This window comes from Somniosus microcephalus, chromosome 10 (assembly GCF_052327205.1).
Source record: "Somniosus microcephalus isolate GS21.2 chromosome 10, FLI_Smic_1.0, whole genome shotgun sequence".
NCBI classification, from domain to species: domain Eukaryota; kingdom Metazoa; phylum Chordata; class Chondrichthyes; order Squaliformes; family Somniosidae; genus Somniosus; species Somniosus microcephalus.
This window is the reverse complement of record NC_140996.1, coordinates 226,307,407-226,320,971: the sequence shown is the minus strand read 5'-3', so window position 1 is coordinate 226,320,971 and position 13,565 is coordinate 226,307,407. Positions and strand designations below refer to the sequence as shown.

General features: G+C 46.1%; 1 protein-coding gene across 1 annotated transcript in view; it reads left to right on the top strand.

The window, feature by feature from the left end:
• acer3 (alkaline ceramidase 3) overlaps positions 1-13,565 on the top strand; it is a 177,362-nt gene that overhangs the window by 35,998 nt on the left and 127,799 nt on the right. The window contains exon 2 of the mRNA XM_085999681.1: positions 3,423-3,475. Coding sequence (XP_085855807.1) covers positions 3,423-3,475 — 53 coding nt within the window. The remainder of the gene's footprint in view (positions 1-3,422; positions 3,476-13,565) is intronic.

The window sequence follows — 13,565 nt, the reverse complement described above, 5'->3', positions numbered from 1 at the left end:
TCCTTGGGCTGGGGTGGTTCTGCTTCTCTGGTTGCTTGCCTGTGATCTTTCTGTCCATTAAAGCGAAGGGGCAGGAAATTCGCACCTTTTAACCAGGTTAGAGGTTAGGATGCTACAATTCACCATAAAATCAGCCAGGGTTCCCCACTTCTGATCACCATCCAGCATCCCCTCCTGGAATGCGGGATGAGAGCAGAATCCCTGCTCGACTCTGGCACGCTTCACAACTGTGTAACTTGCCCGCGCACACTTCTGAAGCTCGCATGTCAGTAATGACCACTTGGGTGAGTGCTGGTGGCGCTGCTGGCACCTGGACCCCAAGCGAAGATTTAGTGTCTTCGGAAGAAAAGAACAAAACCCAGGAGAAAAAGGATGAAGGGTCCTAAACATGGTCAAACAAAATGTACAGTTCACTGGAGATTCTGATCGATTACTTCAGAGGTTGGGGGAACATCCTTTTGGAATTTCCTTTGTAGCTGTTCAACCTCCCTCAGAATAGTTTGGGAGATTCCACTGTAGTTCAATCTGCACATGGGTCTTTCGGAAGAAGCAGGTTTGATGGACCAAATGGTCTTTCCCTGCTTTACTCTGGAATCCAAATCTACAAGCCGAGTTTGGCTGAGCTAACTAATATTAAAGTAGTTTTAAAAATAAATTGAGGAAGAGGAGAAATAGAGATGATCGGACGCCGTTTGTTCCTAGTTGTGCTTTCAAACCGCGACTGAGTTCTTCTTTGTTGCACCCATGCCAGGAACACTGTGTTCATATAGTTATTGACCTGGCAATTAAGAGTGTAAGGCCCCTGTCTGTTCACCCCCTCCATCCCATCCCCCTGTCTGTTCAACCCCTCCACCCCATCCCCCTGTCTGTTCACCCCCTCCGCCCCATCCCCCTGTCTGTTCACCCCCTCCGCCCCATCCCCCTGTCTGTTCACCCCCTCCGCCCCATCCCCCTGTCTGTTAACTCGCTTTCTCTGCTGGTTTCCATTTTGATTGGAAATAGTAATCAAAAGCTTTTGCAGAGACAGACCTTATCAACAGGATTTTGTTGTACCACGTCTCACTGTTTGCGAGCCAGCCATTTCGTAGATTTGTATTTCCCCTTATTGTGTGGTTCAGACATTTTGTTGTGCAGCCAACTTGGCGTAAACTTTGAAATAGAGTCTGAGACAAAGACATTTTCTGGCGGCTTCAAAGCAAATCAATTTGCTGCCCTAACACAAAAAGTGAAGACGGATATGAGGAATAGTCGACTTTCATTTGCATCATTGACGAGTTGTGGAGCAAAGCAAAGGCAAACCGGTGTCTTGGGTAACCTGACTGACTCGACGTTTGAACTGAAACTTGAGCACAAAACCTAGGCTGAGGGAGCATTGCACTGACACAGGTGTCGTCTTTCGGATGAGACGTTAAACCGAGGGCCCCGTCTGCCCCCTCGGGTGGGCGTAAAAGATCCCACGGCCACTATTTCGAAGAAAAGCAGGGGAGCTATCCCTGGTGCCCTGGCCATTATTTAATCCCTCAACCAACATCACTAAAACAGATCATCAGGTAGTCATCACATTGGTCAGGGGCCCGTGCCTGAATCAGCAATGTGCCGTTAAAGCTGTACGGCCGCGCTGCTCTCTGGACCTGCCGCTTTCCGGCTTTTCAATGCGAAAAACGCACGTGCGGTATTCTTGAATGGGCCGTGCAGCCCCTTGAAGGGGTCGCGCACCCCAAAAAAAATTAATGGGAGCATTGCCCGACACTTATTTTTCTGCCTACACCATTATGGTGGACAGCGCACTTCCGACTCTGGATGCTTGCGCACTTCCTGCCCACCATGTTGGAGGCTTACGTGCCTATTAGCACCCAAAAAATCAAGTGCAGTGCTATTGAAGGTCAATATCTGAGATTTTACTCCCCACCCCAAGACTTGTCACACCGTTGGAGAAATATGATATTAGCAAGTGTGAGTGAATAGCTCTCGATCCTGCTATTGGAAAGAGGGTGAGGGGAAAAGTGTCTTGGCTCATTAGGATGGGTGGCCTTGCTTTTGCACATCTGCCAAGGACTCGCGAAGCACAGAGCCTCTTTCGCGTATGACCACGTAACATAAATGGGTAATTAGAACGAAACAGAGAGTTAATTCAAACAATTTAGTCGCAATAGAATAGGCTGCGTTATGATTTTAGACAGGAAGTAGGTTTAATGGATGGTTAGGTAATTGATATTGTCGATGTAGGGGGTGGGGGGATCGTATGCGGTTTTACTAAAATACAGTTGAAGTTGCCAGCTCAGCATTTTTCTGCGTGCTGTCTGAGCAGACTCTAAGCCGTGTGTGTGTGTATAAATGTTGGGGGTGGGGTGCATATTCAGAGAAGAATAAAGCCAAAGTTGAGACTGGGCAAGCTGCTCACCCTGATGCCGAGCCCCTCAGTATCCCCTGCCAAATAACAGCTGGCACAAATTCAGGATTAGTACTGGAGGAAAACTTGAACTGAGGAAAAACGTTTTTTTTTCATGGAAAAGGCTCTCGGGATACTTTGCCAACTGTTGCTATTGAAACCAGGTCAATAAGGACATGCAAGAGGGAATTAAATAAATGCTTCAAGCAAAATTAAAGGGTGTAAAGCACTTTCACATTTTCTTTGTAAATAGTACGGGAAAAGAACAGGGATGGGGATCCGAATAGCGCTCTCCTGTGTGGGAGAATGGGCTGGCGAGACTCCTTTTGTGCCAAAATCTCCGATTCTGAATCCGAGGGGGAGGGGCCAATGGGGGTTTGGGGGGGGGGGGTGGTGGTGGGAGGATGGAACCTACAAATCCTGATGTACTCCCCGAGACCCCCGTTTATAATATCGCTCCCCGAGACCCCCGTTTATAATATCGCTCCCTGAGACCCCCGTTTATAATATCGCTCCCCGAGACCCCAGTTTATAATATCTGAAAGACTGTGCCAGCTACCCCCTATTAATGGGGGAAACCATTTTTTTTAATCAACATGCAATCACCAAAATAATAGCCTGCCAAGAGAGCCAGCTTTTAATCTGTTCCCACATGCTTCTCCGCACGTCTGCATTTTTCACCGATGGGCACGCACAAATGGAATAACCACAAAAATGTGGGCCGAATGGCCTCCTGTGCTGTAAATTTCATAACTGTATGGAACCATGGCAGGTAACAGCATTGTTTTAAAATACGGATTTGTTTTCTTCAACTGAAAAACTGAAAAATCTTATTGAATTTAGCAAAAAGGGTGAAAGCTTCAGTATAATGCCAAAGGTGCAGAATTGGAGAATATTCTGACATATGAAGTTATTTATTTTCTAATAGCTGCGGGGCAATTTGCTATCTTCTGTGCAGCCTTTGTTATGAATGTTTAAGCCTATAATCTCCCCATCTCCTAATCTTTTAATTTTTGTTCTTTTATTGTTTCAGCTGTGGGAATCGGGTCCTGGTGCTTCCACATGACACTGAAATATGAAATGCAGGTGAGCAATCGCACCACTGTCTGGTGTTTAACTCGTTCATTTTAAGTTTTGGTTTCTTGACTGCCTTTCAGACCCGATTTACATCTCCAGAATATTCTTGGTCTATGTCTGTACGACCGTGTCATATGCTTCCCATTGACATCAGAATCTAATCTCCGGGTCCAAACCGACGCAAGGACCCAGCCAGTGCTTTGACATCTGATCCATTAATTAGATCACGGTGTCATTAGCTTTTTATTTAAAAATCAATAGCCATTCAGCCATCCTCTACCTCGTTTTATACCACAGGCTTGCCTCAGATCAATGTTCTTTCTTTTTTTTTCTTCCCCTGCGCGGGGCCCTTTAAATTTGCACTGTATCTCCACCAGCGGCGCAGTTGGTGAGGGGCCTGCGCGGGACCTTGCGATCGGTGCGCGGCCCCGCACCTTAGGGGAAAATTGCCTCAGACGGCAAGGTTGCAAAGGCGCATTTGTCGCAGGTCTGCCCATGTTGTCATGGCTAGATTGAGAGTTCATTGCTGGACCTCCCCCGACGTCAGAGGAGAGCCACAGCCAGACTAATCTGGTCAGAAATGCAGTATTGATTTAAGTGTGTACCTATGATGTTCCTTCACCCATCTAGGTGTGGGGAAATTCCTTCCCCAGATTTCTCCGCCTCTCTCTCCTTTTTGAGACGCTGCTTAAAACCTACCTCTATGACCAATCTTTTGGTCACCTGTCCTAATGTCTCCATCTTTGGCTCGGTATCAGTTTTTGTTTGATAACTCTCCTGTGAAGCGTCTTGGGACATTTTACTACGGTAAAAGGCGCTATATAAATGCAGTTGCTGTATGAATGAAACTGATGCACATGCACACATGGTTTGCACATACACAGTAGCATTGAAGTCGAGTTTATGACGTGCGTGAATCTCGCATACACGGTTGATCGTTGTTGCTGAAGCACTTCACATTATAAATGGAATAGGTTCAGCAGAACAGTAATGATACTGAACCACTTCCAGTGTAAATAATTCGGTAATGTGAAGGGGTGTATACGATACACTGACTTAAGCTAGCTAAACACTGGAGCATTGGAAGAGCGGTTTAGAATCTAGCCCTATTGTATTGCAGGTGGTATATGCCTCCCACCAATAAACAGTGCGTCTTTCCACTTGAGTCCCGTGTTTATAATAAGATTTTCCTTAATGCGCACTGTTATTGTTGTGAGGGGTTTCTGTGGAACAGTGAATTGAAAGAGTTTTTTTTAAACACAGTAAATTTGAGTAATATTGTGATTCCAACCTGCATGCAATTGAGATTAAAAAAAAATTGCTATTGCTGAATAAATGGAACTAATACAAATTCATGGATAAGCAAAAGGATAAAATACTGTGAAATGCAGATATTATATAGAACATAAGACGTGGGACAGTGTTTTCCTGGGAGAGAGGTAAGGGGCAGTTTCATGCATTATAATTATAGCGTTTACAATGTTAAACTTACGACTGGTCTAAACTTTTGCGGTTATGTCTAACTATATTCTGGGGGGGGGAAAACCACATGAAAGTGTTTCTGCTGAAGTAACCCATTTACAGTAAAAGGCTGCAGTTTTGATGGTGTGTTATTGTGACTCTAAACAATGAAGGAGAAAGTTGTGCAATTCTGTGTCACCGTTCGAATTGCCTCAGTTTAATTAAAACCGTACATACCCTTCCATTTTACTTCAGTTTGATAGCTTTGCCTCTCTCCTCTCTTGATTGCTCTGGACTCAGCCTGAGGTAAGGTTCCACAAGCCCAGTAACTGTGTAGCACCTTGCTGCAGTGTCCATGCTTTATGTGTGAGTGGTGGTGGTGATCCCCGGTTTTATTATCAGTCTCTGCTCATTTCCCTAAAACAGCAGCTGGGGCACTGCATTTGGCCTCAGTGTCCCTGTGTTATAGGTGGGGGGTGGTGGTGAAGAACATAAGAATTAGGAGCTGGAGTCGGCTATACAGCCCCTCGAGCCTGCTCCGCCATTCAATAAGATCATGACTGATCTTTGACCTCAACTCCACTTTCCTGCCCGATCTCCGTATCCCTTGATTCCCCTAGAGTCCAAAAAGCTATCTCGGCCTTAAATATACTCAACGATTCAGCATCCACAGCACTTTGGGGTAGAGAATTCCAAAGATTCACAACCCTTTGAGTGAAGAAATTCTTCCTCATCTCGGTCTTAAATGGCTGACCCCTTATCCTGAGACTATGTCCCCTAGATCTAGACTCTCCAGCCAGGGGGGGAAAAACCTCTCGGCATCTACCCTGTCGATCCCCCTCAGAATCTTATGTTTCAATGAGATCACCTCTCATTCTTCTAAACTCCAGGGAGTATCGGCCCAATCTCTCCTCATGGCACAGCCCTCTCGTCCCAGGGATCAATCTAGTGAACCTTTGTTGCACCGGCTCTAAGACATGTATGTCCTTCCTCAGATAAGGAGACCAAAACTGTGCACAGTACTCCAGGTGCGGTCTCACCAAAGCCCTGTACAATTGTAGTAAGACTCCCTTACTCTTGTACTCCAATCACCTTGGGTGGAGGGGAATGAAAAGTCGAACAGGGCTCCTGCTCCTAATTGCTTCCCGGTCACCTCTACTACGAAGTGTGCATATGTGGACTTGGACTGAGCACGGATTTGGGCTCGAGTGTGGCTCATTCCCCCCCCCCCCCCCCTCAACCCCCCCCCCGATCCAGATCAAATAGCCTACAATGCGTACGAACATTGAATGAGCTCCCAGCTATAGCGCCTGCTGCCTCAACAACAACGTGCATTTATATCACGCCTTTAACGTAGTCAAACGTCCTACGGCGTTTCACAGCAGCGTAATCCAACTAAATTTGACACCGAGCCACATGAGATATTAGGACAGGTGACCAAAAGCTTGATGGGGAGGTTTCAGGACGAAATTCTATAGCTGAGGGCCTAGGCAGCTGAAGGCACGGCTGCCAATGGTGGAGCAGAGCAAATCGGGGATGCGCAAGAGGCCAGAATTGGAGGCCAATTCATTAAATATATTCAGGAAGGAGTTAGATATATTTCTTGAGGCTAAAGGGATCAAGGGATATGGGGAGAAGGCGGGGACAGGGTACTGAATTTGGATGATCAGCCATGATCTCATTAAATGGCGGAGCAGGCTCGAGGGGCCGAATGGCCTACTCCTGCTCCTATCTTCTATGTTTCTATGAACGCAGAGATCGCTGAAGGTTGTAAGGCTGGAGGAGGTTACAGAGATAGCCCACTGAATTCACTTCCTGAAAGGGCGGTGGAAGCAGATTCAATGGTAACTTTCCAAAGAGAATTGGATATACGCTTGAAAAGAAACATTTTCAGGGCTCTGGGGAAAGAGTCGGGGCAGTGGAACTAATTGGAGAGCTCTTTCAAAGAGCCAGAGCAGGCACGATGGGCCGAATGGCCGCCTTCTGTGCTGTATGATTCTATGAAAAAGTAATTAGACAATTAATTAAACAGACAAGATAAAATCTCTGTGCATCTTGCTTATAAGATAATTTAATTTGTCTTTGGCATTAATAAGGGAAGTGAGTAGCTGAGTCTTGCAGCTAAAGTTCAGTTTCTGGTTGTGCAGACTTAGTTGATCTAAGGTGGATGGTGTAGACGTTGCACCTCGGGTTAGGGAGGGGAAATCGTTCCAGGGCTCCTGTTTCTGATCACTATCCACTTACACTTGCTGGGAGTGTCTTGTCTGAGGAACTGATCAGGCTCAACAACCAATTGCATTCATATAGTGTCTTTAATCTGGTAAAAAACGTCCCAAAGTGCTTCACAGGAGTGACTTTCAGACAAAATTTGACACCGAGCCACGTAAAGAGATATTGGGACAGCTGACCAAAAGCTTGTTTAAAAAGGTAGGCTTTAAGGAGCATCTTAAAAGGAGGAGAGAGAGAGACGGAGAGGTTTAGGGAGGGAATTCCAGAGCTTAAGACCGAGACAGCAGAAGGCACGGCCGCCAATGGTGCAGCGATTAAAATCGGGGATACACAAGCGGCCAGAATTGGAGGAGCGTGGAGATCTTCGAGGTTTGTAGGGCTGGAGGAGGTTACAGCGATAGGGAGGGGGCAAGGCCACGGAGGGATTTGAACACCAGGTGGAGAATTTTAAAATCGAGGCATTGCTGGACCAGGAGCCAGTGTAGGTCAGCGAGCGCAGAGGGTGACGGGTGAAAGGGACTTGGTGCGAGTTAGGATACGGGGCAGCAGAGTTTTGGAGGCTCGGCTGTGATGCACCCGGGTCCTCCATCCGGTTGAAGAGCGCGCTGGTCCTCGCTGTCCATCTTGGACATGAAGAATGTTCCGGCACCAAGCCCCAGCAAATGCCTCGGCACCTTTTGGAACGGAAGGTATAAAAGTAAGAGAAGAATTTTTTTTAAATAGTGTTGCATCTGGTTCAAAGGCATTGTAAAAGGAAATGGCTAGTTGCCAGCTGAAACTGCAAGTGTGAACTTGTAGACTGAATTTGGGCTGGAGAGTACAATTGAATTGCACAGCAGTTTCATTTTATTAATCATCCCCTTGACGAGAAGTGACATGCTGTTCCTGTGCTTGCAGAATGGCTGTAGTGGATGAAAGGGAGCACAATGTGTGCTGCAGTTACAAACAAGGGTGTGTCGGCAGCGGAAGGTATTAGTAGCTAATTGCCATCCACTTTAGTTAGTGACAGTAAATGTTTTGGATTAAGACAGAATTTTAGTAAGCTGCGGTTGTGCTGCAGCTTTTATTTCAAACGTAGGATAGTAATGGTCTGGCTGGATTGCGCTGCACACATTGAGGGCTTGAGATTGCGAGGTGAATGAAGAAAAGTTCCAACTTGTCTTCTGTATAGTATGTTTCAGGCCCAACCATCTTTAGCTGCTTCATCGAGGACTTTCCCTCATCGTAAGGTCAGCAGTGGGGCTGTTCGCTGACCACTCCACCACTGGCGGCCGTGCCTTCAGCTGCCTGGGCCCTAAGCTCTGGAATTCCCTCCCTAAACCTCTCCGCCTCTCTCCTTCTTTAAGACGTCCTTAAAACCTACCACTTTGACCAAGCTTTTGGTCATCTGTCCTAATATCATCATGTGTGGCTCGGTGTCAAATTTTGTTTGATAACGCCGCTGTGAAGCGCCTTGGAACGTTTTACTATGTTAAAGGCGCACTTCTAAATACAAGTTGTTGTTCTTGAGCTCCATTCACAACTCCTCCAATAGTGAGTGAAGCAGCCCATGCCAGCATGACCTGGATAACATGCAGGCTTCGGCTGACAAAGAGGCAAGTAGTATTTACACTGCACAAGTGCCAAATAGTGACCATTTCAAACAAGAGAAAGCCCAGTCATATCCCCTTGACTTGAAACCATCACCGAGTCTCTGACCATCAATGTCTTGGAGTCACCATTGACCAGAAGTTGCAATGGAGCTTTAGCTCTGCAATCTGCGCACGTGGCTCTGGACTTGGGATGTGTCTCTACAGGGAGTGAGCGTGCATTCCATTTCTTAGCAGCTTAGTTCTGAGACTTTTTTCAAATTTGTTTGTGGGATGTGGGCGTCGCTGGCAAGCTCAGCATTTATTGCCCATCCCTAGTTGCCCTTGAGAAAGTGGTGGTGAGTCGCCGCCTTGAACCGCTGCAGTCAGTGTGGTGAAGGTGCTCCCAGTGTTATTAGGGAGGGAGTTCCAGGATTTTAACCCAGCCACGATGAAGGATCGGCGATATACTTCTAAGTCAGGGTGGTGTGTGACTTGGAGGGGAGCTTGGAAGTGGTGGTGTTCCCATGCGCCTGCTGCCCTTGTCCTTCTAGGTGGAAGAGGTTGCGGGTTTGGGAGGTGCTGCTGAAGAAGCCTTGGCAAGTTGCTGCAGTGCATCTTGTAGATGGTAAACGCTGCAGCCCACGGTGCGCCGCTGGTGGAGGGAGTGGACGTTTAAGGTGGTGGATGGGGTGCCAATCAAGTGGGCTGCTTTGTCCTCGATGGTGTCGAGCTTCTTGTGTTGGAGCTGCACTCATCCAGGCAAGTGGAGAGTATTCCATCATACTCCTGACTTGTGCCTTGTAGATGGGGAGTCAGGAGGTGAGACACTCGCCGCAGAACACCCAGCCTCTGACCTACTCTTGTTGCCACAGTATTTAAACATGGTGGTGAGTTCCTGCATGTCAGGCATGTGGCTGAGCCAAGGAGAACTTGCATTTTTTTTATAGCACCTTTCACATCCTCGGGGCTTCTCAAAGTGCCTCCGAGCCAAAGACGCACTTCAAGTGTAGTCACTGTTGTAATGTAAGGAACCAGCAGCCAATTTGCGCACAGCAAATGAGGTAAATGACCAGTTAATTTGTTTTATTGATGTGCGTTGAAGGATAAATGTTGGCTCAGGCACCGAGAGAACACCCCGCTCTTCTTCAAATAGTGCCATGGGATCATCTTCATCCACCTAAACAGGCAGATGGGGCCCTTCCAAAGGGTGGCATCCCTGACAGTACATCACTCCCTCAGTAAAAGATAACGACGAGAAAGGCTGTGACGGATACAGAGGCCTCCCATTACTTAGCAAGATTTTCTTGAACTTTTTAAAGCATGCTGCAGAGAACCTTCCACGTCTAGGCCAGATTTTGAGCCTGGTGATTTTCAGGGGGTGGGGAGAAGGGCTACATGGTTGACCCCAAAACTTTAAGGGAATATATGAGGAAAGATTGACTGCCCCTGGGTCTTTTCTCCCTTGAATGGGATGCGATAGAAGTGTTTAAAATTATCAAAGGTTTGGAGAAATTGGATCCAAGTAAGCTTTTCTGCCCTGTACAGAATTGAGGCAGAAAGGGTCATATTTAGAAATTACATAGAATTTACAGCCCAGAAACAGGCCATCCGGCCTGACTGGTCCGTGCTGGTGTTTCTGCTCCACACCAGCCTCCTCCCACCCCTCTTCACCTCACCCTATCAGCATATCCCTCTATTCCTTTCTCCCTCCTGTGTTTATCTAGCCTCTCCTTAAAAGCATCTATACTATTCGCCTCGACCACTCCCTGTGGCAGCGAGTTCCACATTCTCACCACTCTCTGGGTAAAGAAGTTTCTCCTGAATTCCCTCTTGGATTTATTAGTGACTCTCTTATATTGACGATGCCTAGTTTTGGACTGTACAACAAGCAGAAACACGATTTTTCCCCCTCCCCACCCCCTGGCAGGCAGATTAAGGACAACAAAAGAAAATAGGAAATCAATAATAACTTTTTTAAAAACTAAAAGTCAGGTAAATATGTGGAATAGATGATGGGACAGGAAACCTTCATGGGTTTCAAGAAGGAACTGGGCAGGTTCCCGTCAACAAATGGGATTCAGGATTAGTAGAAAGGCAGCAAGGGAATACTGTGGATAGGTGGACTGGATGGACCGAAGGGCCTCTGCCTGAAACTGTTACCGTGTTACAATGTAAGGCATTCGCTACAAAGGAATAAATCGAGTTCCTTGAAGAGCATAACTAGAGGCCATCAATATAAGAGAGTCACCAAGAAATCCAATGGGGAATTCAGAAGAAACTTCTTTACCCAGAGAGTGGTGAGAATGTGGAACTCGCGACCACAGGGAGTGGTTGAGGTGAATAGTATAGATGCATTTAAGGGGAAGCTGGATAAACACACGAGGGAATAGGGATTGGAGGATTATGCTGATAGATTTAGATGAGGAAAGACGGGAGGAGTCTTGTGTGGAGCACAAACGCCGGCATGGACTGGTTGGGCCGAATGGCCTGTTTCAGTGCCGTATATCCGATGTAGTATTAGCAGCAACGGAGGAGATGTGGAAAGGTGTAGATTTTGACTAGAGTGCTCTGCAATGGTCGTTACATGTCGGATATTTCTGTACAGTTACTCTTTTGTCATGGAAGGGTGCCTATATTTTGCATAGTTAAAATGTATTAAATTATCTGCTCCGATCGGTTTTGATTTTCTTAAAGAAAATGAATGTGTACAAACCCACATGAGAATCATTATTTTATTGGGGAACTTTTGCTGTAGGCGTCCCTGTCTGAACTTCGACCTTGCTTGCTGCTGTGCAGGTATTAAAAGAGAATACAGATGGTCTGCTTTTAAAAAAAATGTCCTGCACTTACAGTGGATTTATTTTCAAATGACTTGCAGTACCATTAATTTCAGTCCAGTGACCATTAGCAGCTTGCTGCTTGTTCACTGTTGGCAAACGCTTGTAAATTCTGATGTAACTGACTGAGATAATGGATGAGTGACAATGAATTATTATAAAGGAATCTTTCAATGAAGTACTCATGACTTTATAAACCACAAGAGTGAAGCTTTTGCACTTTATGAATGTAATCCAGAAATGTGAATTGTTGTCAAATTTCGCACAGACCGTTATTACTTATGTACTGAATTGACTTTTTAAATTGTAAATTCCTCCTCCTCCTCCCCTCGCTGAGATACACTTCCACAGGCGGCAGCAACCCTCTGGTAACTCACACCATTGTGTGAGGCTGGACTGTTGGTGTTGGCAGGCTGTTTGAACACGGAAAGCACCACGAGTTCACTCCTGACCCTGACATGAATCTGCAGCAAGAGCAACAGGATAATAAATAGGAACAGGAACCCTGGCCGACTTTCCGTTCCCACTTTAGCTCAGGAGCACATAGACCAATCCAACTGACATTAACTATCTTCATCAGGCCTGGTAAATTACTAGGTGGTGCATTTACCCACTGAGCCCACGGCAAGCCAGCAGCAGACATTTTTTGAGCAAGTGGCTCTTGCAGGAATTGAGTCTACTTGATGGATTTCTACATGGCGGCAGAGCCCTCTATTCATTAGATGCTTTGTTGTTGAAAATACATGAAATGAGGGCCTCTCATTGACTTGGACATCTTTTGTCAAATGGGCTTATTTTTTTAACCAATAAATTGTTATACGTCACAAGCAAGGAGTAAACCATCTTTCAGACATGTCCTACAGCTCTATCCAATTTATCCCTTCACCATCTCTCACCGATTTGCCCCCTTACCTTCTCACTGATTTTAACTCTTTCCCCCACCATCATCCAGTTTACCCCACTTCCCACTTTAATGTGGTAACTCACAAGGGCAGCATGTGCATGGGAACACAGTCACCTCCAAGCTCCCTCCAAGTCCCACCATCCTGACTTGGACATATGTCACCGATCCTTCATCGTCACTGGGTCAAAATCCTGGCACTCCCTCCCTAACAGCACTGTGGGAGCACCTTCACCACACGGACTGCAGTGCTTCAAGAAGGCGGCTCACCACCACCTTCTCAAGACCAACTCGGAATGGGCAATAAATACTGGCTTTGCCAGCGATGCCCACATCTTGAGAATGAGTTGGGGGGGGGGGGGGGCGGGTGGAGATAAAAAATCATATGAATGATGAGTCCTGCCCTTATCAGCGGAACCTGAATGCTAATGGACTTGGCACACGGGCGAACATGTGGCCTGTAATTTTATCCTGCAACTTAATGCATATGATGGATCCCTGGTTTGGTGATGGTGCTGATCAAGCAGTTGGATGTGATCGTTGTAACCCTGAGAATTGCCCCCATAAAGGAGAGAAGAAAATGTAGGGCAAAGTCTACTTAAAGAAAGGATCTTAAAATCAATTTTGATAGTTTTTAAAGTGAAACAGATTTATTATGATCAAGTTTATAAAAAAAAAAAAAAATATTCTTTCAATATGCTGACTGGTTTTCATTACCCCATCTTCTCCTCCTCTCTAAGATTTAATGTGTTGATTAGAAAGGTTGACTCATGAGGAACGTCCCCCGTAAGCCGCATTGCTTCCTGCACGGCACGCCTCCCACAATGTGCGGCCCACTCCAATTTTTGCGCATGCGCGGTTTCTGCAGTGATAAAGCTGGTGAGTGGCCTGTGTGGGACCTTGCAGATGGCCACACAGCTTAGTGGAAACATTGCTCAGGAGTATAAAACCACAGACCAAAAGCAATTATTTTAGTTAGAAATACAATATCACCCATTTCAAAAGTTATTTACCAGCATCCCAGACCGTGAAAATGCGATTTATATCAACTGGCATATTATTACTGTTCTTCAAAAATACTTCCAAGATATTCAAAAAGA